Source organism: Oncorhynchus gorbuscha, linkage group LG03 (assembly GCF_021184085.1).
Source record: "Oncorhynchus gorbuscha isolate QuinsamMale2020 ecotype Even-year linkage group LG03, OgorEven_v1.0, whole genome shotgun sequence".
NCBI lineage: Eukaryota > Metazoa > Chordata > Actinopteri > Salmoniformes > Salmonidae > Oncorhynchus > Oncorhynchus gorbuscha.
Window position 1 is genome coordinate 93,055,302 of NC_060175.1, and position 26,695 is coordinate 93,081,996.

The 26,695-nt window shown below is 48.1% G+C and overlaps 1 protein-coding gene across 1 annotated transcript; it reads right to left on the reverse strand.

Annotated features, from left to right (window-relative positions):
- Positions 1-20,272: 20,272 nt before the first annotated feature.
- LOC124017918 (heterogeneous nuclear ribonucleoprotein 87F-like) lies at positions 20,273-24,260 on the reverse strand. Its single transcript, XM_046333161.1, has 2 exons — positions 23,597-24,260; positions 20,273-20,316 (listed from the first exon to the last, which is right to left on the reverse strand). The coding sequence occupies exons 1-2, from the start codon at positions 24,258-24,260 to the stop codon at positions 20,273-20,275; spliced, it is 708 nt and encodes a 235-aa protein (XP_046189117.1).
- Positions 24,261-26,695: the final 2,435 nt, after the last annotated feature.

Below are 26,695 nucleotides of genomic sequence, written 5' to 3' on the forward strand. Positions count from 1 at the left end.
CTAGTCGATGAGCACCAGGACTGTAATGTGCTGCTAGTCGATGAGCACCAGGACTGTAATGTGCTGCTAGTCGATGAGCACCAGGACTGTAATGTGCTGCTAGCTGAGCACCAGGACTGTAATGAGTCATGAGCACCAGGACTGTAATGTGCTGCCAGTCAATGAGCAACAGGACTGTAATGTGCTGCTAGTCGATGAGCAACAAGACTGTAATGTGCTGCTAGTCGATGAGCAACAGGACTGTAATGTGCTGCTAGTCGATGAGCACCAGGACTGTAATGTGCTGCTAGTCGATGAGCAACAGGACTGTAATGTGCTGCCAGTCGATGAGCACCAGGACTGTAATGAGCTACCAGTCGATGAGCACCAGGACTGTAATGTGCTGCCAGTCGATGAGCAACAGGACTGTAATGTGCTGCCAGTCGATGAGCACCAGGACTGTAATGTGCTGCCAGTCAATGAGCAACAGGACTGTAATGTGCTGCCAGTCGATGAGCAACAGGACTGTAATGTGCTGCCAGTCGATGAGCAACAGGACTGTAATGTGCTGCCAGTCGATGAGCAACAGGACTGTAATGTGCTGCCAGTCGATGAGCAACAGGACTGTAATGTGCTGCCAGTCGATGAGCAACAGGACTGTAATGTGCTGCCAGTCGATGAGCACCAGGACTGTAATGTGCTGCCAGTCGATGAGCACCAGGACTGTAATGAGCTACCAGACGATGAGCACCAGGACTGTAATGTGCTGCCAGTCGATGAGCACCAGGACTGTAATGTGCTGCCAGTCGATGAGCAACAGGACTGTAATGTGCTGCTAGTCGATGAGCAACAGGACTGTAATGTGCTGCCAGTCGATGAGCACCAGGACTGTAATGAGCTACCAGTCAATGAGCACCAGGACTGTAATGTGCTGCCAGTCGATGAGCAACAGGACTCTAATGTGCTGCCAGTCGATGAGCACCAGGACTGTAATGAGCTACCAGTCGATGAGCACCAGGACTGTAATGTGCTGCCAGTCGATGAGCACCAGGACTGTAATGTGCTGCCAGTCAATGATGAGCACCAGGACTGTAATGTGCTGCCAGTCGATGAGCACCAGGACTGTAATGTGCTGCCAGTCGATGAGCAACAGGACTGTAATGTGCTGCCAGTCGATGAGCAACAGGACTGTAATGTGCTGCCAGTCGATGAGCAACAGGACTGTAATGTGCTGCCAGTCGATGAGCAACAGGACTGTAATGTGCTGCCAGTCGATGAGCACCAGGACTGTAATGTGCTGCCAGTCGATGAGCAACAGGACTGTAATGTGCTGCCAGTCGATGAGCACCAGGACTGTAATGTGCTGCCAGTCAATGAGCACCAGGACTGTAATGTGCTACCAGACGATGAGCACCAGGACTGTAATGTGCTGCCAGTCGATGAGCACCAGGACTGTAATGTGCTACCAGACGATGAGCACCAGGACTGTAATGAGCTACCAGACGATGAGCAACAGGACTGTAATGTGCTGCCAGTCGATGAGCAACAGGACTGTAATGTGCTGCCAGTCGATGAGCACCAGGACTGTAATGTGCTGCCAGTCAATAAGCAACAGGACTGTAATGTGCTGCCAGTTGATGAACACCAGGACTGTAATGAGCTACCAGTCAATGAGCAACAGGACTGTAATGTGCTGCCAGTTGATGAACACCAGGACTGTAATGTGCTGCTAGTCCATGAGCACCAGGACTGTAATGTGCTGCCAGTCAATGAGCAACAGGACTGTAATGTGCTGCCAGTCGATGAGCACCAGGACTGCAATGTGCTGCCAGTCGATGAGCACCAGGACTGTAATGTGCTGCTAGTCGATGAGCACCAGGACTGTAATGTGCTGCTAGTCGATGAGCACCAGGACTGTAATGTGCTGCCAGTCGATGAGCAACAGGACTCTAATGTGCTGCCAGTCGATGAGAGCACCAGGACTGTAATGAGCGATGAGCACCAGGACTGTAATGTGCTGCAGTCGATGAGCACCAGGACTGTAATGTGCTGCCAGTCGATGAGCACCAGGACTGTAATGTGCTGCCAGTCAATGAGCAAGGACTGTAATGTAATGCTGCCAGTCAATGAGCAACAGGACTGTAATGTGCTGCCAGTCGATGAGCAACAGGACTGTAATGTGCTGCCAGTCGATGAGCAACAGGACTGTAATGTGCTGCCAGTCGAGCAACAGGACTGTAATGTGCTGCCAGTCGATGAGCAACAGGACTGTAATGTGCTGCCAGTCGATGAGCAACAGGACTGTAATGTGCTGCCAGTCGATGAGCACCAGGACTGTAATGTGCTGCCAGTCGATGAGCACCAGGACTGTAATGAGCTACCAGACGATGAGCACCAGGACTGTAATGTGCTGCCAGTCGATGAGCACCAGGACTGTAATGTGCTGCCAGTCGATGAGCAACAGGACTGTAATGTGCTGCCAGTCGATGAGCACCAGGACTGTAATGTGCTGCCAGTCGATGAGCAACAGGACTGTATGTAATGCGGGTTTTGTCTGACTGCCTGGGGGAGGACAGGGTGGAAGATGTTGCTTTTAAGGGGAAAGGTGTGGCTCAAGAGGACAACATTAAATCCTGATCATCACTTCGCAGTAAGACACCAGGAGACTGGATTGAGTCTCCTCCGTTCCTCATCTCCCCCTCCACTGGCCCTGTGCTGTGCTTCATCCTGTGTGGAGGCCAGAGTCAGGATGAGCATTAGAATGCTAGCAGAAGACTGTGAAGAGGGAGACACAGCCAGACTCCTACATTCGTAAAGCATCTACTTTCTGTGCCCTGTGGCTCCACTGAGCGAGAGATATCAGACCAGACATCAGACTCTCCTCTGTGTAGGTTACTGTATCTGTCTGCAGGACTGAGCCACAGGCAGGTAGAGACACTAATGCCTTTTATTAACTTGGCTCACTCTGGACAGAGAGGGAGAGGAGAAGGAAATAGACAGAGCAGATTTAAAGACGTTGACATGGCAAAAGGAGAGTGGTGGGCTACAAAGACCAATCTGATTGGTAGAACATGCATAAGCCCTGAGTGTGATGCATGACCAATATGTTTGATGTGGCTGTATTCAGTCTTGTGTGTGTGTGTGTGTGTGTGTGTGTGTGTGTGTGTGTGTGTGTGTGTGTGTGTGTGTGTGTGTGTGTGTGTGTGTGTGTGTGTGTGTGTGTGTGTGTGTGTGTGTGTGTGTGTGTGTGTGTGTGTGTGTGTGTGTGTGTGTGTGTGTGTGTAGGTTGTTGAGCTGCACTAGTCGAACACCGTTCCCTGTTGCCCTGACTACGGCAGGTCAAACCAGTTACATTATCTTGTCGAGTCCCCAGGACGCCAAAACATCGACACATCACGGCTAGTAGTCATCCTGTGTGTGTATGTCGTTGCCATTGATTTAGTCTCAGGCTCCCAGCTTCCCCAATTACCTTCAGCCACAGCCCGTCAGTGTGTGCATGAGTGTGTGTGTGTGCGTTTGTGTGCACACATCTGTGTCTGTCTATTCGTGTGTGTGTGTGTGTGTGTGTGTGTGTGTGTGTGTGTGTGTGTGTGTGTGTGTGTGTGTGTGTGTGTGTGTGTGTGTGTGTGTGTGTGTGTGTGTGTGTGTGTGTGTGTGTGTGTGTGTGTGTGTGTGTGTGTGTGTGTGTGTGTGTGTGTGTGTGTGTGTGTGTGTGTGTGTGTGTGTGTGTAAGAAAGCATGTGCATGTGTGTATGTCCCTGTGCTGTCAGAGGGAGGCTGTGTGGACTACTGGGGCCTAAAAAAGAAGGTTGTTGAGTGTCTTGTTTGCTCTGCTAATTACCCCTGTAGTTTCCTTTCATTAGTGGAGCAGCCTGAGCTATCACACATGCTCCAACAACATGGGCTGCGTTTACACAGGCAGCCCAATTTGGATCTTTTTTTCACTATTTGGTCTTTTGAGCAATCAGATCAGCTCTGAAAAGGATCTGATGTTAAAATATCTGATGTGATTGGACAAAATACCAATTGGTGGAAAAATAGATCAGAATTGGGCTGCCTGTGTAAATGCAGCCGAAGTGCTCAGTCTTACCCTTCCAGCTCTCAGAGTAGTGTACAGTAAATATTGGCGATATGTAGCTGGTAACATATGGCTGTGTTACTGGGTATAAAAGATTTGAGCTGTGTGTACACTCCACCACAGAGCTGGAAAAATCTCACTTTTATAGACCCATCATTCATTTCATTTCCTTTCATTTATTTAACCAGGATGGTCCACTCAGTGACAGTAATTTTCCCAGGAGTCATGGGATCTATAAAATAAAACCCCTATGGACTCATGTTCTGGTTCTATAGTCTATGTTAACAATGTTGGTATTATTGGTCCAACCAGACACCGTCTCAGCTCAGTAAATGAAGGAGAGAGAGGGATTCATTTATTTCAGCTCTATCTGACCTTTTGTTCAGTACCATACTGTCCTGTCCACAAGAGTGCATGTGCGTGTTTGTGTCTGTGTTCTCTGTTGGTTCTTAGTAGAGTATACATAAGAGGTGTTGTGTGCTGAAATGCTTCTGACTGTGTGAGTGTGTGTATCTTGCTGTGTCTCTATGTGTGTGTGTGTCTGCAGTGCTTTGCACCCCTCCCTTCCTCCCTTCCTCTCTCCCTCTCTCTCTCTCACACAAACAGACACACACAAACACACACCTCACACACCTCTCTCTCTCACTCACAAACAGACACACACAAACACACACCTCACACACCTCTCTCTCTCTCTCTCTCTCTCTCTCTCTCTCACTCACAAACAGACACACACAAACACACACCTCACACACCTCTCTCTCTCTCTCTCTCACACACACACACACACACACACACACACACACACACACACACACACACACACACACACACACACACACACACACACACACACACACACACACACACACACACACACACACACACACACACACACACACACACACACACACACACACACACACACACACACACACACACACACACAGCCGTGGCGCGGCTCCTTAATGACTGTCATCCCTCTCTGTGCCACGTTATTAATTAGCTCAATGATCCTTGCCGATGGGACCTGTGCTGTGGATTAGCGTACCCAGCAGCCAACACCTGCACTCCTGCCTACCCCCAGAACCCACACCCCTGCCTACCCCCAGCACCCAAACCCCTGCCTACCCCCTAGAACCCACATCCCTGCCTACCCCCTAGAACCCACACCCCTACCTACCCCCTAGAACACACACCCCTGCCTACCCCCAGAACCCACACCCCTGCCTACCCCCAGAACCCACACCCCTGCCTGCCCCCAGAACCCACACCCCTGCATACCCCCTAGAACCCACACTGCTGCCTACCCCCAGAACCCACCCCCTGCCTACCCCCAGAACGCACCCCCTGCCTACCCCCAGAACCCACACCCCTGCCTGCCCCAGAACCCACACCCCTGCCTACCCCCAGAACCCACACCCCTGCATACCCCCTAGAACCCATCCCCTGCATACCCCCAGAACCCACACCCCTTTCTACCCCCAGAACCCACACCCCTGCATACCCCCTAGAACCCACACCCCTGCATACCCCCTAGAACCCACACCCCTGCATACCCCCTAGAACCCACACCCCTTTCTACCCCCAGAACCCACACCCCTGCATACCCTCTAGAACCCACACCCCTGCATACCCCCTAGAACCCACCCCCTGCATACCCCCAGAACCCACACCCCTTTCTACCCCCAGAACCCACACCCCTGCATACCCCCTAGAACCCACACCCCTGCATACCCCCTAGAACCCACACCCCTGCATACCCCCTAGAACCCACACCCCTTTCTACCCCCAGAACCCACACCCCTGCATACCCCCTAGAACCCACACCCCTTTCTACCCCCAGAACCCACACCCCTGCATACCCCCTAGAACCCACACCCCTGCATACCCCCTAGAACCCACACCCCTGCATACCCCCTAGAACCCATACCCCTGTCTACCCCCAGAACCCACACCCCTGCCTACCCCCAGAACCCAAGTGTAGGGTTAAGTCTTGGTATAGGATTAAAATAATAAACATACAAAACGAGTGCCCAGCACTGGGATGGAACACTTGGAGCCGGAGGATGGGGCTTAAATTCACATCCACCATCCACAGTGCCCCTAGCAAGCCGCAAGCCTCCTAGATGGTAATAGATGGTCAGGTTGACCCTAGTGGACGGTTAGCTTCCACATTTCGCCAGGTCCAAACATAATCTGTACCTGCAGAATCAGCTCCTCCTGGTGTAGTCCATAAGACTGGTTGTTTGACTGTTACCTGCTCAGTAGTATTGTGCTGTAGTCTGTTGTTTGTTAAGGCAGTGCTGTGTAATCTCTTGTCATGAATGGTGATTTCCACATGACAAGAAATTGTATTATATTTCATTGTAATGCATTTTATTGTATTATACTTTATGACATTGTGTTTTATTGTATTCTATTGTATTTTATGGTAGTGTATTTTATTGTATTGTATTTTATGGTATTGTATTTTATTGTATTGTATTTTAATGTATTTTATTGTATTGTATTTTAATGTATTTTATGGTATTGTATTTTAAGGTATTGTATTTTAATGTATTTTATTGTATTGTATTTTAATGTATTTTATGGTATTGTATTTTAAGGTATTGTATTTTAATGTATTTTATTGTATTGTATTTTAATGTATTGTATTTTATGGTATTGTATTTTATGTATTTTATGTATTGTATTTTAATGTATTTTATGGTATTGTATTTTATGGTATTGTATTTTAAGGTATTGTATTTTATGGTATTGTATTTTAAGGTATTGTATTTTAAGGTATTGTATTTTAAGGTATTGTATTTTAAGGTATTGTATTTTATGGTATTGTATTTTAAGGTATTGTATTCTGTCAGGGTTTTCCTGTGGTGAAGGAGAAGCGGACCAAAATGCAGCGTGGTTGTTTTGATTCATGGTTTAATAAATCACTTCACATGAACAAACTAACAAAAACAAGAACCGTGAAAACCCAAAACAGCCCTATCTTGTGCAAAACACAGAGACAGGAACAATCACCCACAAACACACAGTGAAACCCAGGCTACCTAAGTATGATTCTCAATCAAAGACAACTAATGACACCAGCCTCTGATTGAGAACCATACTAGGCCGAAACATAGAAATACCCAAAACCTAGAAAAACAAACATAGACTGCCCACCCAACTCACGCCCTGACCATACTAAATCAATTTTAAAAAAGGAAATAAAGGTCAGAACGTGACATATTCAATGATCATAGACTCCCTGAGAGTTCTTGCCCTCTTAGCGTCATTGCTATGTATAATCATAGAGGTGTCTTTCCGTGTGTCTCCCTTAGATCCAAGTGTTCATCAAGGGCTTGGTCACTGTGGTGTGCAAATCACTATTCATATTATTGTCAGAATGAAAACATGGGAGAAAATGTTAAAGCAGCCTCTCCAGATGCCTTGCTCCTGCACAGAGCAAATCTACAGTAATGTCACTGTCAAACTGAAATGAAGAAGGAACGTGGCATAGCAGAAGCCAACAAACTGTTCTGTGGAGGACAACGGAACGTGGCATAGCAGAAGCCAACAAACTGTTCTGTGGAGGACAACGGAACGTGGCATAGCAGAAGCCAACAAACTGTTCTGTGGAGGACAACGGAACGTGGCATAACAGAAGCCAACAAACTGTTCTGTGGAGGACAACGGAACGTGGCATAGCAGAAGCCAACAAACTGTTCTGTGGAGGACAATGGAACGTGGCATAGCAGAAGCCAACAAACTGTTCTGTGGAGGACAACGGAACGTGGCATAGCAGAAGCCAACAAACTGTTCTGTGGAGGACAACGGAACGTGGCATAGCAGAAGCCAACAAACTGTTCTGTGGAGGACAACGGAACGTGGCATTGCAGAAGCCAACAAACTGTTCTGTGGAGGACAACGGAACATGGCATAGCAGAAGCCAACAAACTGTTCTGTGGAGGACAACGGAACGTGGCATAGCAGAAGCCAACAAACTGTTCTGTGGAGGACAACGGAACGTGGCATAGCAGAAGCAAACAAACTGTTCTGTGGAGGACAACGGAACGTGGCATTGCAGAAGCCAACAAACTGTTCTGTGGAGGACAACGGAACGTGGCATAGCAGAAGCCAACAAACTGTTCTGTGGAGGACAACGGAACGTGGCATAGCAGAAGCCAACAAACTGTTCTGTGGAGGACAACGGAACGTGGCATAGCAGAAGCCAACAAACTGTTCTGTGGAGGACAACGGAACGTGGCATAGCAGAAGCCAACAAACTGTTCTGTGGAGGACAACGGAACGTGGCATAGCAGAAGCCAACAAACTGTTCTGTGGAGGACAACGGAACGTGGCATAGCAGAAGCCAACAAACTGTTCTGTGGAGGACAACGGAACATGTTTTGCGTCTGAAGAGGTGGAAATCACGGAGAGAACCGTAACAGTATAGTTTAGCTCGAAACATGAATTTGTAGTTATTAATAGTGATAAAGTAATAACTTAAAGTGATCCCATGTTTACATTTGCAATATCCACACACCTAACGAGCACCAACAGTATGTGTACACTGTACATTATTATAAGTGCAGCATGTGCATGCAGCATGGTTGTGCCTCCTAATCGGCTCAGTCAATGACCATCACAACGTGTTTATCACGATGTGTTTAGTGAAGTATGTAAATATGCAGAGCATGTACACACCTCCAAGGTGACAGCCAGTGGTGTGCATGTGTGTGATTATTGACTGTGTTGACCTGCAGGTGACCCTGGCGGTGTGTGAGTACAGGGCGGGGAGTTGGTGTGATCCGCAGCACCTGTCACACACGTCAATACACTGATGGATGGTCGCTATGGTTATTAAAGCAGAGTTAGAGCGGGGAGGGGGAGAACTGGCATGAATGATGACTACAAATGGCTGGCTGTACGTGTGTGTGCCTGCATGCGCAGTGCAGTGTGGAGAGGAGAATGAGAAGCCGAATGGCAAGGCCTCGATGTCATCTGTCTTTATTATCCTCCTGGGAAGAGAGGAGGACGAAAAGAGGAGGAGGGAGCAGAAAGGGAGAGACAAGGAGCGGTCAGTGGTATGGGCCCCATCGGCAAGCCAGGTCGCACCATGCCAGGAATGTAATGTCCCCCCTGCTGGTCATGCATTAAACCTTACATACACACATACACACACCTCCATTCTTCTTCCACCTCTCAGGCTCTCTCTCTCTGTTTTCCCCAATGCTTTACCCAATCTCTCCTCTATTTCCTCATTTTATTTATCCCTCCATTTTCTCTGTCTCTCTATCTGTCTCTCACTCTCTCTCTCTGTCTCCCTCTGTCTCTGTCTCTCTCTGGATCGGTCTCTCTCTTTCTGTCTCTCTCTCGCTCTCTCTATTTCTCTCTCTCTCGGTCTCTGTCTCTCTCTCTCTCTCTCTTATCAAGCGATGAGAGAACCCCCACCACAATCAATCATGGTGAAGTCACAAAGCACAGCGGCACACTCAGGGCACAGCAGATAGGCTGGGGGAGAAAAGAAGGAGAAGGAGAGGTGGAGTAGAGAAGGTCTGAGCTGTGCTGGGAGGGGAAGACAATGGGTTCACTGCACAGTCAAAGAGTGGGCACACTCACTGCTGGGGCAGGGGCCGGGGGGCGGAGGGAGGGAGGTGGTGATGAAACCAATGAGGCAACGTGATTGGTGAAGCCTCAATGAGGACCAGCCCCTCGCCAGCAGAGCTCTCTGTTTGTTCCAAATGGCACCCTATCCCCTATAAAGTGCACTACTTTTGACCAAAACCTTATAGGCACTGGTTAAAAGTAGTGCACTATATAGGGGATAGTGTGCCATTTGGATGTCACATTTGAATCGCTGTCTGAATGCAGATGTGACTGAACGGGCCTGCCATTGATATTCTCTCCCTGTCCTCTCCTCCTGTTCTTTTTTCCTGATTAGTGCTTTATTTATTGATAGCCCAGTTAATGTCCCCCCTAATTTCAGAATGCTTCTGTCTTCATTACCCAAGGAGATTCATTTGCCGCATTGTGTCTGTGTTTCTGTGTGTCTGTGTGTCTGTGTGTCTGTGTGTCTGTGTGTCTGTGTGTCTGTCTGTCTGTCTGTCTGTCTGTCTGTCTGTCTGTCTGTCTGTCTGTCTGTCTGTCTGTCTGTCTGTCTGTCTGTCTGTCTGTCTGTCTGTCTGTCTGTCTGTCTGTCTGTCTGTCTGTCTGTCTGTCTGTCTGTCTGTCTGTCTGTGTGTCTGTCTGTGTGTCTGTCTGTGTCTGAGTTTGGAACACCTCAACAAATGCCTACCAGTTTATACCCTCCTTCTCCCAAAACTGCCCCCTCCTTACGCCCTCTACATCTCTCTGTCTTTCACCTGGGCCATCCTTGTAATTCAGTCAGTGTATTGACACTTTGTACTTTGACATTGTACTCCTTAAAAGAGTCCTTGTAAACGGCACAAGTTTTTCTGAATGGTTGATATTTTGCACATTTACAGGCAATTAAATTAAATCTGATCAAGAGACAAGAATCCCATTCAGTAGTCTCAATGCCTTAAAGTGGAACTGACAGCAATTTAGCAAGATTAAATCTATTTTAAATCTTTTCAGGAAGAACATGACATTTAAATATCTTCATAAATTCTTAGAATGTTTGGCCATTACTTAAACTAAGGCATTTGTGAAAATTCGATAGGGAAAGTGTGTTTGGATAATTAACTGCAGTAAATAAAACCCAATAAAAACATATGTTTTGTCAAGGACCAGTTTCTATGCAGACCAGTGTTTCATAGCACTTCAGAGTTACAGTAGGCCTTTATTTGCCAAACAGGTCTGTCACCATTCACATTCATCATTGCAACAGCAAAAGATCATTAGAACGCATTCACCAAAAGCCACAAAATACAGCTGAATGGATGTCTGCAAATATGTCAACACCACCAGAGTCCTCTAACATCTGGGAACTGTACAGTCCTATTGATCAAACAACCATAAAAGATCAACAACTAAAGTTAGCCAGGGAAAGATGAGCTCAAATCCTAAGCAGGAAAACAGATAAACCCTCTCAAACTGTTTCAGTTAGTCGGCCATCAACATTTCCCTGATAAATTATGGGGAATTGTAGCCTCATCATCCTTCTGCAGCTTCCCTGCCAACAATGCATGCTTGTCCCAACCAAGCACCCAAAGCTAACTGGCTAAATTTGACTAGCTTGCCAGCTAGCTACACCACCGGTAAAAAGTTTTAGAACACCTACTCATTCAAAGGTTTTTCTTTATTTTTAGTATTTTCTACATTGCAGAAAAATAGTGAAAACATCAAAACTATTAAATTAGCACATATGGAATCATGTAGTAACCAAAAAAGTGTTAAACAAATCAAAATATATTTTATATTAGCCGAACGTTAGGCGAACGTCATTTGGAGGAGTGGGTGAGTGACTGACTTTTTCCCCTCATATCATCTTTCGGTGACTATACACAGCTAGAGATGCAGGTGTCAGCTAGCTACCATTAGGCTCTGTGTTTTTAGCATGCTACCTAAATAGATACGCTATCCTATTAGCCACGTTATGACTGAATTGTGATCATTGCCCTGACTAGTTTGATTGTATTGACATTCCCAGCCTACATTCGTCTGTTTTTGTCCAAAATTTTGAGCTGTTGAAACTGAAACCGTCCATCCGAATGAAGGTAGCAAACAATGTACCAGGCCAGCTGTGATGGACATCCTGATAGCAATATTATTTGGACTTCCAAGAAATGTATTGGTGAATTATATTAATCATGCATTGAACTGCATCCATATATACTGCCAACAATACCTTAGTGTACATCATGAAATGTTGAGTCAACTAGAACCAATTCTTAAAACCTCTTACAAAGTTGGTTTTGTAGCATAAACTGGGAATTATATATTTTTTACTAATACTATGACTTTGTGTGTGTTTCATATCTACAAAGTAGTTCAAATGCTGTCAGTTCCACTTTAATCATATTCAATGACCTGTCCATCAGTATTGTTATGATATGGGGGGAAGGTTAGTGTTAGGACGTATTTTTGGGGGAGCAGGCTTTTGGTGTTTTTCATTTTTGTACATATTTATGTTTCGTCACCATCCGAATAAATAATTATACACTTGGACTGGCCGACCAAGAGTTCAAGAGAGACAGAGCTGGCCCTCGACCAAGGTAAGGTTGCTGTCTCTCTAGGCACATGCACATTCAACACCTAGGCGTATTTACACTGATTTCTCACATAAATGAACACATTCATTCAGGTTACAGACCATGTAACTAGACAAAGCAAGTGCAACAACATCCGTAGGCTAGTTATGGGTCGGAACAGTGTGACCTCTTGTGCCTCATCATATTGCAACCCCCCCCCCTTCACCTGGCAGACTGAATGTCCACACTACATCATATAACCCCCCCCCGCTACACACACACACACACACACACACACACACACACTCCTTCCCAGTGTCCCCATTGTACCCAGCTGCTGCTCCAAGCCCAGCTGCACCCAGAGTGATGTCTCATGGATCACAATAAATCCTCTCATTCAGTCCAGAACCATCGCTGTCTGGCCTGTCTGTCTGTGTTTGTCTGGCCTGTCTGTCTTTCTATCTATCTGGCGGCTCTGGTCTCTCTGCCAATCTGGCCTGCCTGTCTGTCTGGCCTGTCTCTCTGGCTTGTCTGTCTGGCCAGTCTGTCAATCAGGGTTGGGTTTCCCAAAAGCATCATCGCACTAAGATCATCTTTCATCCATTTGGTTTCAAAAGAATGAAGATGATCTCAGTGTTACAATGCTTTTGGGAAACCTGGCCTGTCTGTCTCTGCAGGGTTGAGAATGATACGCTGACAATGATCCCAACTCCTCCATGACAATAGCTTCCATCGGAAGACTGTTTTTCCCCCTGATGACCTTTGTGAGTACTTCTGTCTTTGTTTACTTTAACCCTGTAACATAGTTCACAGACCATACTGGTACACTCGGGAGCTGTCTCAGATATGATCCACTAACTCGTTGCTTTCACCAATGCATTCTAAAGTATCTTTGACAGATCCGTCTATTGATTGAGTATATATAAGAGCAAGACAAGTCTATTTGAGATGCCCCCAAATGTTGATCATCGGTTTTCCAAAGGGGCCAGAGGAGAATGTGCTACATAATCAGTGATAGGACCAAGGGGTTAGTGTGTGGCACCAAGGGGTTAACTAATTATAACATTAGTGTGTGCTGTCTATCTCTCTCTCAGGTGATCAGTCAAGGTTATCCAGTCATCCCCTTTTCACTCCTCTCGCTCATCCCCTCATTACCTTCCCCTGCTATCTCCCATAAACACCTGCAGCCCAGCCATCAGTAGTATTATACAGTAGCTGCACACGCACACACACACACACACACACACACACACACACACACACACACACACACACACACACACACACACACACACACACACACACACACACACACACGCACACGCACACGCACACGCACACGCACACGCACACGCACACGCACACGCACACACACACACACACACACACACACACACACACACACACACACACACACACACACACACACACACAGTATCACCAGGGCCTATACACTCCTAGTCTTTGTCCAGACGAAACCAGGCCCTGCCCATCACATTCATCTAACAGCAGCACTGTTTATATTTCTGTACAGAGGATAGAGTGGGGAGAGAAAAGACCTCCTCTTACTCTGGAGTTTATTGACTAAACATTAAGTGGACATTATCATCCGATGGCCTGGTTATTTATGAGGCGGAGATAAAGGCTTGGACACTGAGTTATGTGAGAACCGCGCTCTGGATGAAAGGTGCTCATACACAACACTGATACCCACTGCTCGGCACTGTGTCTGCGTAGAGAGAGAGCAGGGATGAGCATAAATGACAAATTACAATTACAAAATACAACTACAAATAACCGAAAAACCATGTATCAAAATAAAATGTTAGATAATTTTGCAAAGTATTGTAGTTAATTAAAATACATGTATTTTGTATACAAAAATACAAAAATAAACTTGTAAGTAGCTGACTGAACAGAAACAACATTCTCAGTAACTCTTACAGAAACATTTTACTTGCTCTGACTGTGATATGTTGTTGTTTATCTGCCTTGGCTGAATGTATTGTCACTCTGTACATTTAACCCGTCTCCTCCCCTTCATCTACACTGATTGTGTGGATTTAACAGGTGACATCAATAAGGGATCATAGTTTCACCTGGATTCAGTCTATGTCATGGAAAGAGCAGATTTTCCTAACGTTTTATACACACAGTGTATATGTGATAATGAACAACTACAAAGCACATTAGGTTCTGTCATTGGCCTGGTTTCGGCGAGGAGCTCATTAGAGTAATACATAGAATGCTTTGCAATTGTTCATTGTTACATATACATTTATATTTAGCTCATTTAGCAGATGCTCTTATCACTCCATAGTGCCACCAGACATTTGATACCAATGCATGGTGAAATGCATGGTGAAATGCATGGTGAAATGCATGGAGCCAACAGCTATAAAGAAATGGTATAGAAAAAATACTTTTCAAAATACAAATAAAAGCTTTCACAAGCATCTTCTTGTAAAATACATTGGAGTGTAGTTCAGTCCAATGTAATACAAAAAACTCAGAATTAATTCAAATACTTATTTCAAATACATGTAACAGAAATACTGTCCATCTCTGAGAGACAGGCAAGCCAGCTAGGGCTGGAAGTCCAGGCCAAAACAGAGCTGAAACGCTACTTCATTTAGGATTTATGGACGGGCAATTTATGATCCTTCCATAGGTCAAACGAGGAGCTGTTTATGTATGTTTCATTGTCATTGTTATGGCGCAGGTCCCGTTGGCACGACTGTATCTATGCAGTACATAGTGAAATGTTCATACTTGCCTCAGGCTATACAGCATAGGTTTACTGAATTCTATTGACCTTTTGACCTTAGTGTAATCCACAACAGACACACATTTTCATACTGTACACACACCCATTTGTACCCACACATACTTTAACTGCACACAAACACAGCTTCACCCAAATCCAGAACACAAACACAGCTTCACCCAAATCCAGAACACAAACACAGCTTTGTCCAAATCCAGAACACAAACACAGCTTTGTCCAAATCCAGAACACAAACACAGCTTCACCCAAATCCAGAACACAAACACAGCTTTGTCCAAATCCAGAACACAAACACAGCTTCACCCAAATCCAGAACACAAACACAGCTTCGTCCAAATCCAGAACAAAAACACAGCTTCGTCCAAATCCAGAACACAAACACAGCTTCACCCAAATTGTCACACCCTGACATTGAGAGCCTTTTTATGTCTCTATTTGGTTTGGTTGTTGTGTGATTTGGGGTGGGCATTCTATGTTTTGTTTTCTATGATTTTGTGTTTCTATGTTTTGGCCGGGTATGGTTCTCAATCAGGGGCAGCTGTATATCGTTGTCTCTGATTGGGAACCATACTTAGGTAGCCCTTTTTCCCTCCTTTCGTTGTGGGTAGTTCACTTTGTTTGTGGCACTAATGCCCTGTAGGCTTCACGGTTGTTTTTTTGTTGTTGTTTTGTTGGTGACATTTTGAAATAAAAAGGAAATTGTATGTTCACCACACTGCACCTTGGTCTTCTGCCAGCAACAGCTGTGACAGAACTACCCACCACCAAAGGACCAAGCAGCGTGGTAAAGAGGACTCCTGGACATGGGAGGAGATCCTGGACGGAAAGGGACCCTGGACGCAGGCCGGGGAGTGTCGCCGTCCGAGGGAGGAGATGGAGGCAGCTAAGTCGGAGCGGCGGCGATATGAGGAGGCAAGTCAGCGAAGCAGGCACGGGTGAGCACACGGGGAGATTGGCGGAGTCAGAGTTTAGACCTGAGCCAACTCCCCGTGCTTACCGTGGGGAGCATTGACTGGTCAGGCACCGTGTTATGGGGTGATGTGCACGGTGTCTCGAGTGAGCATTCACAGGCCGGTGTGCTCTGTGCCAGCGTCCCGCATTTGCCGGGTGGAAGTGGGCATCCAGCCAGAACGGGTTGTGCCAGCTCTGTGCTCGAGACCGCCAGTGCGCCTTCATGGCCCAGTGTATCTGATGCCCGTCCCACGCACCAGGCCTCCTGTGTGTCTCTCCAGCCTGGTGAGAACTGTGCCTGTGCCCAGGAAGAAGCCTCCAGTAATGATCCATGGCAAGAAGCCTCCAGTGATGATCCATGGCACGAAGCCTCCAGTGATGATCCATGGCACGAAGCCTCCAGTGATGATCCATGGCAAGAAGCCTCCAGTGATGATCCATGGCACGAAGCCTCCAGTGATGATCCATGGCACGAAGCTTCCTGTGATGATCCATGGCACGAAACCTCCAGTGAGGAGCCTCCAGCGGCGACGGTCTCCAGTCTGGGGTCGGCGACGAGGGTCCCTGCACCAGATGTGCCACCAAAGTGGGGTGAGCCAGTGGTGGAGCGGGGTCTGCGTCCCAAACCTGAGCCGCCACCGCGGATAGATGCCCACCCAGACCCTCCCCTATAGGTTCAGGTTTTGCGACCGGAGTCCGCACCTTAGTGGGGGGATACTGTCACACCATGACCTTAGAGCCTTTTTATGTCTCTATTTGGTTTGGTCATGGTGTGATTTGGGGTGGGCATTCTATGTTTCATTTTCTATGATTTTGTTTTTCTATGTTTTGGCCGGGTATAGTTCTCAATCAGGGACAGCTGTCTATCGTTGTCTCTGATTGGGAACCATACTTAGGTAGCCCTTTTTCCCTCCTCTCGTTGTGGGTAGTTAACTTTGTTTGTGGCACTAATGCCCTGTAAGCTTCACAGTTGTTTTTTTGTTTGTTGTTTTGTTGGCGACATTTTGAAGTAAAAAGGAAAATATACGCTCACCACGCTGCACCTTGGTCTTCTTCCAGCAACGGCCATGACACAAATCCAGTACACAAACACAGCTTCACCCAAATCCAGAACACAAACACAGCTTTCCCCCAAATCCAGAACACAAACACAGCTTCACCCAAATCCAGAACACAAACACAGCTTCACCCAAGCTTCATCTCCCATCTGGATTACTGCAACTCGCTGTTGGCTGGGCTCCCTGCCTGTGCCATTAAACCCCTACAACTCATCCAGAACGCGGCAGCCCGTCTGGTGTTCAACCTTCCCAAGTTCTCTCACGTCACCCCGCTCCTCCGCTCTCTCCACTGGCTTCCAGTTGAAGCTCGCATCCGCTACAAGACCATGGTGCTTGCCTACGGAGCTGTGAGGGGAACGGCACCTCAGTACCTCCAGGCTCTGATCAGGCCCTACACCCAAACAAGGGCACTGCGTTCATCCACCTCTGGCCTGCTCGCCTCCCTACCACTGAGGAAGTACAGTTCCTGCCCACCCAGTCAAAACTGTTCGCTGCTCTGGCCCTCCAATGGTGGAACAAACTCCCTCACGACGCCAGGCCAGCGGAGTCAATCACCACCTTCCGGAGACACCTGAAACCCCACCTCTTTAAGGAATACCTAGGATAGGATAAAGTAATCCTTCTCACCCCCCTTAAAAGATTTAGATGCACTATTGTAAAATGGCTGTTCCACTGGATGTCATAAGGTGAATGCACCAATTTGTAAGTCGCTCTGGATAAGAGCGTCTGCTAAATGACTTAAATGTAATGTAAATGTAAGTCCAGAACACAAACACAGCTTCACCCAAATCCAGAATACAAAACACAGCTTCCCACATACTGTACACACACTAGGGTTGCAAAATACTGGTAACTTTCCCAAATTACCAAGGTTTTTCCAGAAATCCAGGATGGAAGATTCCTAGAATCAGGTGGGAATAGGCAGAACATCTGAAATCCTTCAGCCAGGATTTCTGAAATACCTACACATTTGAGAAAGCTACCAGAAATTTGCATCTTCATCCACACATACTGTAGACACCCCTATCTTCATCCACACATACTGTACACACCCCTATCTTCATCTACACATACTGTACACACAACCTATCTTCATCTACACATACTGTACACACCCCTATCTTCATCTACACATACTGTACACACAACCTATCTTCATCTACACATACTGTACACACCCCTATCTTCATCTACACATACTGTACACACCCCTATCTTCATCAACACATACTGTACACACCCCTATCTTCATCTACACATACTGTACACACCCCTATCTTCATCTACACATACTGTACACAGCCCTATCTTCATCTATACATACTGTACACACCCCTATCTTCATCTACACATACTGTACACACCCCTATCTTCATCCACACATACTGTAGACACACCCCCATCTTCATCTACACATACTGTAGACACCCCTATCTTCATCTACACATACTGTAGACACCCCTATCTTCATCTACACATACTGTACACACCCCTATCTTCATCCACACATACTGTAGACACCCCTGTCTTCATCCACACATACTGTAGACACCCCTATCTTCATCCACACATACTGTAGACACCCCTATCTTCATCTACACATACTGTAGACAACCCTATCTTCATCCACACATACTGTAGACACCCCTATCTTCATCCACACATACTGTACACACCCCTATCTTCATCTACACATACTGTAGACACCCCTATCTTCATCTACACATACTGTAGAAACACACCCCTATTTTCATCCACACATACTGTAGACACACACCCCTATTTTCATCAACACATACTGTAGACACACCCTTATTTTCATCCACACATACTGTAGACACACCCTTATTTTCATCCACACATACTGTAGACACACCCCTATTTTCATCCACACATACTGTAGACACACACCCCTATTTTCATCCACACATACTGTAGACACACCCCTATTTTCATCAACACATACTGTAGACACACCCTTATTTTCATCCACACATACTGTAGACACACACCCCTATTTTCATCCACACGTACTGTAGACACACACCCCTATTTTCATCCACACATACTGTAGACACACACCCCTATTTTCATCCACACATACTGTAGACACACCCTTATTTTCATCCACACATACTGTAGACACACACCCCTATTTTCATCCACACATACTGTAGACACACACCCCTATTTTCATCCACACGTACTGTAGACACACCCCTATTTTAATCCACACGTACTGTAGACACCCCTAACTTCATCAACACATACTGTAGACACACACCCCTATTTTCATCCACACGTACTGTAGACACCCCTAACTTCATCAACACATACTGTAGACACACACCCCTATTTTCATCCACACGTACTGTAGACACCCCTAACTTCATCAACACATACTGTAGACACACACCCCTATTTTCATCCACACGTACTGTAGACACCCCTATCTTCATCAACACATGCTGTAGACACACACACACTATATCTTAACTAACTGTAACTGTACACACACCCACTACCTGAAGGAAGCCATATTTCTCTGCACTAGATCAGGTCAGAAAACAGAAATGATGTTGGGCAGCTGCCGCCTGGGAGTGGGTAATTACAGTGCTATGTAGACAGCTTCATTCTAAACAGGTACTAAAAGCATCATCCATCATCCAATCACTGACACCCGCCTCACCATCGTCACGTGACAAGAGCAGAGTGTGAAGCTGTGGGGGAGATTGGTAAGGGTGCGCATGTGTGTGTGTGTGTGTGTGTGTGTGTGTGTGTGTGTGTGTGTGTGTGTGTGTGTGTGTGTGTGTGTGTGTGTGTGTGTGTGTGTGTGTGTGTGTGTGTGTGTGTGTGTGTGTGTGTGTGTGTGCATGTAGAAGTGGAGTCAGAGCGAGAGGGACGTGATTGGCTGCTGCCAGAAGTGCTTTTAGAAGTCAGCCAGTCAGAGGAGATGACCTGCCAATGACCTTGTATCACTTGACCTCCCCAGCCCTGAGGGTCAGTCACTCATAGAGAGAGATAGAGAATCTGGCTAAAAATACTGCAATCAGTTAAAGGACCCATTTCCCTCTTTGGTTGTGAAGTCTGGGTTCACTCATCAACCAATAATTCACAAAATGGGACAAACATCCGATTGAGGCTCCACATACAGATTTCTGTAAAAATATACTTAGTGTCCAATGCAAACTCCCAAAACAATGCATGCAGAGCAGAATTAGGACTATAGCCGCTAGATGTCAAAATCCAGAAAAGAGCTGTGACATTCGACAACCATCTAAAAGGTGGCGATGCTCACACATTCCATCACAAAGCCCTCACCTACAGAGAGATTAATTTAAAGAGTCCTCTCAGCCATTTCACAAACACAAACAGACCCAACAGAGCCCTAGTACAGCAACACAATTAGACCCAATCATGAGTAAGAAAAAGATAACTATTTGACACACTGAATAAATATATAAAAAATAATACTGAGCAAATTGTTATGCTATCTGGCTCTAAACAGAGAGTACACAGCGGCAGATTACCTGACCACTGTGACTGACCCAAAATTTTTAAAATACTTAAATATGTACAGCTTCAGTGAGCATAGCCTTGCTGTTGATAGAGGTCACCATAGGCAGACATGGCTCTCAAGAGAAGACAGGCTATGTGCACACTGCCCACAAAATGAAGTGGAAACTGAGCTGCACTTCCTAACCTCCTGCCAAATGTATGACCACCTTTTAGAGACGTACACTGAGGGTTGAGTGTACATTGAGGGTTGAGTGTACACTGAGGGTTGAGTGTGCATTGAGGGTTGAGTGTACACTGAGAGTTGAGTGTACACTGAGGGTTGAGTGTACATTGAGTGTTGAGTGTACATTGAGGGTTGTGTGTACACTGAGGGTTGAGTGTACATTGAGGGTTGAGTGCACATTGAGGGTTGAGTGTAACATTGAGGGTTGAGTGTAACACTGAGGGTTGAGTGTACATTGAGGGTTGAGTGTACACTGAGGGTTGAGTGTACACTGAGGGTTGAGTGTACATTGAGAGTTGAGTGTACACTGAGGGTTGAGTGTACACTGAGTGTTGAGTGTACATTGAGGGTTGAGTGTACATTGAGGGTTGAGTGTACATTGAGGGTTGAGTGTACATTGAGAGTTGAGTGTACACTGAGAGTTGAGTGTACACTGAGAGTTGAGTGTACACTGAGGGTTGAGTGTACATTGAGAGTTGAGTGTACACTGAGAGTTGAGTGTACACTGAGGGTTGAGTGTACATTGAGGGTGAATGGGCAAGACAAAAGTTTGAAGTGCCTTTGAACAGGGTATGGTAGTAGGTGTCAGGCAACACTGCTGGGGTTTTCATGCTCAACAGTTTCCTCTGTGTTTCAAGAGTGGTCCACCACCAAAAGGACATCCAGACAAATTGAAACTGTGGGAAACATTGGAGTCAACATGGGCCAGCATCTCTGTGAAAAAAGGCAACCAGTGGAATGCAAACAACATTCAAATACCACCAATATTTCTCTGTTTATTTATCTTCCCCCACTATTCATACTACAACTATTTGTACACTGCTAAAACACTGTACATAGATAATATAACACGTGAAATGTCTTTATCTTTTTTTAGTGCAATATTTACTATTCATTTATCATTTTTGAATTAAGAAAGAGAGAGAGGGAAGAAGAGAGGGAAGAGAAGAATGGTGTGAGGGGAGTGAGGAGGCAGTAGGAGAGAAAGAGGGAGGGATGAGTAAATAAGGGAAAGGAGAGAGGGAAGGAGAGAGGGAAGGAGAGAGGGAAGGAGAGAGGGAAGGAGAGAGGGAAGAGAAGAATGGTGTGAGGGGAGTGAGGAGGCAGTAGGAGAGAAAGAGGGAGGGATGAGTAAATAAGGGAAAGGAGAGGTAAGGCCTGAGGTTTGATTGACCCTCTTCATAAAGGGACTGATGAAAATACATTGTTATAGTCATCCAGTGCCACAGTCCGTCTCACGCCTCTGTACCACTCATCTGCCTAATCTATGTGGATTTGATCCTTCTCCTAGAGTATATGACAAAATATCTCAACATTTAGACATGTTAGTTTAAAAAGCAGCCATGAACTATGAAATGTGTATGATGTTTCAAACAATACTGCATGTGTAAACATTTTGTCCATATAATTGTAGTATTGTTCTGTCTCCTCAGGAAAACGTAGGTTCAGGGGCGTGATTGTACGGAAATCAGTTTTCTTTTCTCTGCTCTGTGAAAAAGAAACAAAAATAGTGACTGACGCCTGGCACAGACCTGATTGAGAAAGGTTCATGAACTGGGCTCCTATTCAGCACACACGGATGATTCACAGATGAGGCACAAAGACATATCTGAAAGAAAATGTCCTCGAACCGCACCCGCCCCTTTTCTTCTCCTCCCCTCCTCTCTCCTCTGCCTGCCTCCCCACCTCCCTGCTCCCCTCCTCTCTCCTCTGGCCGCCGCCCCACCTCCCTGCTCCCCTCCTCTCTCCTCTGGCCACCGCCCCACCTCCCCGCTCCCCTCCTCTCTCATCTGGCCACAGCCCCACCTCCCTGCTCCCCTCCTCTCTTCTTGGTCCACCGCCCCACCTCCCTGCTCCACTCCTCTCTTCTTGGTCCACCGCCCCACCTCCCTGCTCCCCTCCTCTCTCCTCTGGCCACCGCCCCACCTCCCTGCTCTCCTGCTCTCTCATCTGGCCACAGCCCCACCTCCCTGCTCCCCTCCTCTCTCCTCTGGCCACCGCCCCACCTCCCTGCTCCCCTCCTCTCTCATCTGGCCACAGCCCCACCTTCCTGCTCCCCTCCTCTCTTCTTGGTCCACCGCCCCACCTCCCTGCTCCCCTCCTCTCTCCTCTGGCCACCGCCCCACCTCCCTGCTCCCCTCCTCTCTCCTCTGGTCACCGCCCCACCTCCCTGCTCCCCTCCTCTCTCCCCTGGCCACCGCCCCACCTCCCTGCTCCCCTCCTCTCTCATCTGGCCACAGCCCCACCTCCCTGCTCCCCTCCTCTCTTCTTGGTCCACCGCCCCACCTCCCCTGCTCCCCTCCTCTCTCCTCTGGCCACTGCCCCACCTCCCTGCTCCCCTCCTCTCTTTCCTCTGCCCGCCGCCCCCCTCCCTGCTCCCCTCCTCTCTCCTCTGGCCACTGCCCCACCTCCCTGCTCCCCTCCTCTTTCCTCTGCCTGCCGCCCCACCTCCCTGCTCCCCTCCTCTCTCCTCTGGCCACCGCCCCACCTCCCTGCTCCCCTCCTCTCTTCTTGGTCCACCGCCCCACCTCCCTGCTCCCCTCCTCTCTTCTTGGTCCACCGCCCCACCTCCCTGCTCCCCTCCTCTCTCCTCTGGCCACCGCCCCACCTCCCTGCTCCCCTCCTCTCTCCTCTGGCCACCGCCCCACCTCCCTGCTCCCCTCCTCTCTCCCCTGGCCACCGCCCCACCTCCCTGCTCCCTCCCCCTCCTCCCTCTGCTCCCCCCACCTCCCTGCTCCCTCCTCTGGCCACAGCTCCCCTCCTCCCTGGCCACCGCCCCACCTCCCCTCCCCCTCTCTCTTCTTGGTCCACCGCCCCACCTCCCTGCTCCCCTCCTCTCTCCTCTGGCCACTGCCCCACCTCCCTGCTCCCCTCCTCTTTCCTCTGCCCGCCGCCCCACCTCCCTGCTCCCCTCCTCTCTCCTCTGGCCACTGCCCCACCTCCCTGCTCCCCTCCTCTCTCCTCTGGCCACAGCCCCACCTCCCTGCTCCCCTCCTCTCTTCTTGGTCCACCGCCCCACCTCGCTGCTCCCCTCCTCTCTTTTTGGTCCACCGCCCCACCTCCCTGCTCTCCTCCTCTCTCCTCTGGCCACCGCCCCACCTCCCTGCTCCCCTCCTCTCTCCTCTGGCCACCGCCCCACCTCCGTGCTCCCTCCTCTCTCATCTGGCCACAGCCCCACCTCCCTGCTCCCCTCCTCTCTCATCTGGCCACAGCCCCACCTCCCTGCTCCCCTCCTCTCTCCTCTGGCCACCGCCCCACCTCCCTGCTCCCCTCCTCTCTCATCTGGCCACAGCCCCACCTCCCTGCTACCCTCCTCTCTCCTCTGGCCACCGCCCCACCTCCCTGCTCCCCTCCTCTCTTCTTGGTCCACCGCCCCACCTCCCTGCTCCCCTCCTCTCTTCTTGGTCCACCGCCCCACCTCCCTGCTCCCCTCCTCTCTCCTCTGGCCACCGCCCCCACCTCCCTGCTCCCCTCCTCTCTCCTCTGGCCACCGCCCCACCTCCCTGCTCCCCTCCTCTCTCATCTGGCCACAGCCCCACCTCCCTGCTCCCCTCCTCTCTCCTCTGGCCACAGCCCCACCTCCCTGCTCCCCTCCTCTCTTCTTGGTCCATCGCCCCACCTCCCTGCTCCCCTCCTCTCTCCTCTGGCCACCGCCCCACCTCCCTGCTCCCCTCCTCTCTCATCTGGCCACAGCCCCACCCCCTGCTCCCCTCCTCTCTCCTCTGGCCACAGCCCCACCTCCCTGCTCCCCTCCTCTCTTCTTGGTCCACCGCCCCACCTCCCTGGTCCCCTCCTCTCTCCTCTGGCCACCGCCCCACCTCCCTGCTCCCCTCCTCTCTCCTCTGGCCACCGCCCCCACCTCCCTGCTCCCCTCCTCTCTCATCTGGCCACAGCCCCACCTCCCTGCTCCCCTCCTCTCTTCTTGGTCCACTGCCCCACCTCCCTGCTCCCCTCCTCTCTCCTCTGGCCACTGCCCCACCTCCCTGCTCCCCTCCTCTTTCCTCTGCCCGCCGCCCCCCTCCCTGCTCCCCTCCTCTCTCCTCTGGCCACCGCCCCACCTCCCTGCTCCCCTCCTCTCTCATCTGGCCACAGCCCCACCTCCCTGCTCCCCTCCTCTCTCCTCTCCTCGTTCCTCTGCCCGCCGCCCCACCTCCCTGTTCCCCTCCTCTCTCCTCTCCTCTCTCCTCTACCCGCTCCCCCACCTCCCTGCTCCAATGTGCTACCCTCGCTTTTCTCCATATGTCTGAGAGCCTGTCATTATGGTAACCTCCCCCGGCGCAGCAGAGAAGGGGGGGTCGACTTTAGTTCAGGCAAATAGGCATTGCATGGCTCATTTATGATGTTTTGTTTTGTGTGTGTGTGTGTGTGTGTGTGTGTGTGTGTGTGTGTGTGTGTGTGTGTGTGTGTGTGTGTGTGTGTGTGTGTGTGTGTGTGTGTGTGTGTGTGTGTGTGTGTGTGTGTGTGTGTGTGTGTGTGTGTGTGTGTGTGTGTGTGTATATATGAAATATATACACTCTAAATACTGGTACCGGAAGTAAATGCTATTGCCTCATTTGAAGTGAAAAAATCTGAATCAAATATTGATTATTTTGTTTGAAATATTTTTTATGCATTCTACAAAACCATCAGTCCAAAAATCAATCTTCTATTGAAATGAATTCAAAAAATGACTTTAGGGCTCCTTCATTACAACAGATAGACTAAAGTATGTCTGACATCTTTAATGCAGCATCAGCTTTCCCTGTAGAGGCTTATTGTTTTGTGTTCCCCAACTCACTTTATGCCTGTGTGCATTTTTTCAAAGGGCAATACAAAGCATCAATGTAAACAGAGCTGTAGGATAGAGGTCAGTAGCACCAATGTAAACAGAGCTGTAGGATAGAGGTCAGTAGCTCCAATGTAAAAAGAGCTGTAGGATAGAGGTCAGTAGCTCCAATGTAAACAGAGCTGTAGGATAGAGGTCAGTAGCTCCATTGTAAACAGAGCTGTAGGATAGAGGTCAGTAGCTCCAATGTAAACAGAGCTGTAGGATAGAGGTCAGTAGCTCCAATGTAAACAGAGCTGTAGGATAGAGGTCAGTAACTCCATTGTAAACAGAGCTGTAGGATAGAGGTCAGTAGTTCCAATGTAAAAAGAGCTGCAGGATAGAGGTCAGTAGCTCCAATGTAAACAGAGCTGTAGGATAGAGGTCAGTAGCACCAATGTAAACAGAGCTGTAGGATAGAGGTCAGTAGTTCCAATGTAAACAGAGCTGTAGGATAGAGGTCAGTAGTTCCAATGTAAACAGAGCTGTAGGATAGAGGTCAGTAGCACCAATGTAAAAAGAGCTGTAGGATAGAGGTCAGTAGTTCCAATGTAAACAGAGCTGTAGGATAGAGGTCAGTAGCACCAATGTAAACAGAGGTGTAGGATAGAGGTCAGTAGCTCCAATGTAAACAGAGCTGTAGGATAGAGGTCAGTAGCTCCAATGTAAACAGAGCTGTAGGATAGAGGTCAGTAGCTCCAATGTAAACAGAGCTGTAGGATAGAGGTCAGTAGCACCAATGTAAACAGAGCTGTAGGATAGAGGTCAGTAGTTCCAATGTAAACAGAGCTGTAGGATAGAGGTCAGTAGCACCAATGTAAACAGAGCTGTAGGATAGAGGTCAGTAGTTCCAATGTAAAATGAGCTGTAAGATAGAGGTCAGTAGTTCCAATGTAAACAGAGCTGTAGGATAGAGGTCAGTAGCACCAATGTAAAAAGAGCTGTAGGATAGAGGTCAGTAGTTCCAATGTAAACAGAGCTGTAGGATAGAGGTCAGTAGCACCAATGTAAACAGAGGTGTAGGATAGAGGTCAGTAGCTCCAATGTAAACAGAGCTGTAGGATAGAGGTCAGTAGCTCCAATGTAAACAGAGCTGTAGGATAGAGGTCAGTAGCTCCAATGTAAACAGAGCTGTAGGATAGAGGTCAGTAGCT

What these genes read in the sequence shown, in the direction of transcription:
- LOC124017918 (XM_046333161.1), bottom strand. Translation starts at nt 24,260, where the DNA reads ATGAGAGAGGAGGGGAGCAGGGAGGTGGGGCGGTGGCCAGAGGAGAGA. An exon ending in AAGAGGAGGGGAGCAGGGAG is followed by an intron (nt 20,317 to 23,596) that starts GTGGGGCAGTGG and finishes ATCTCTCTGTAG; the next exon opens with GTGAGGGCTTTGTGATGGAA.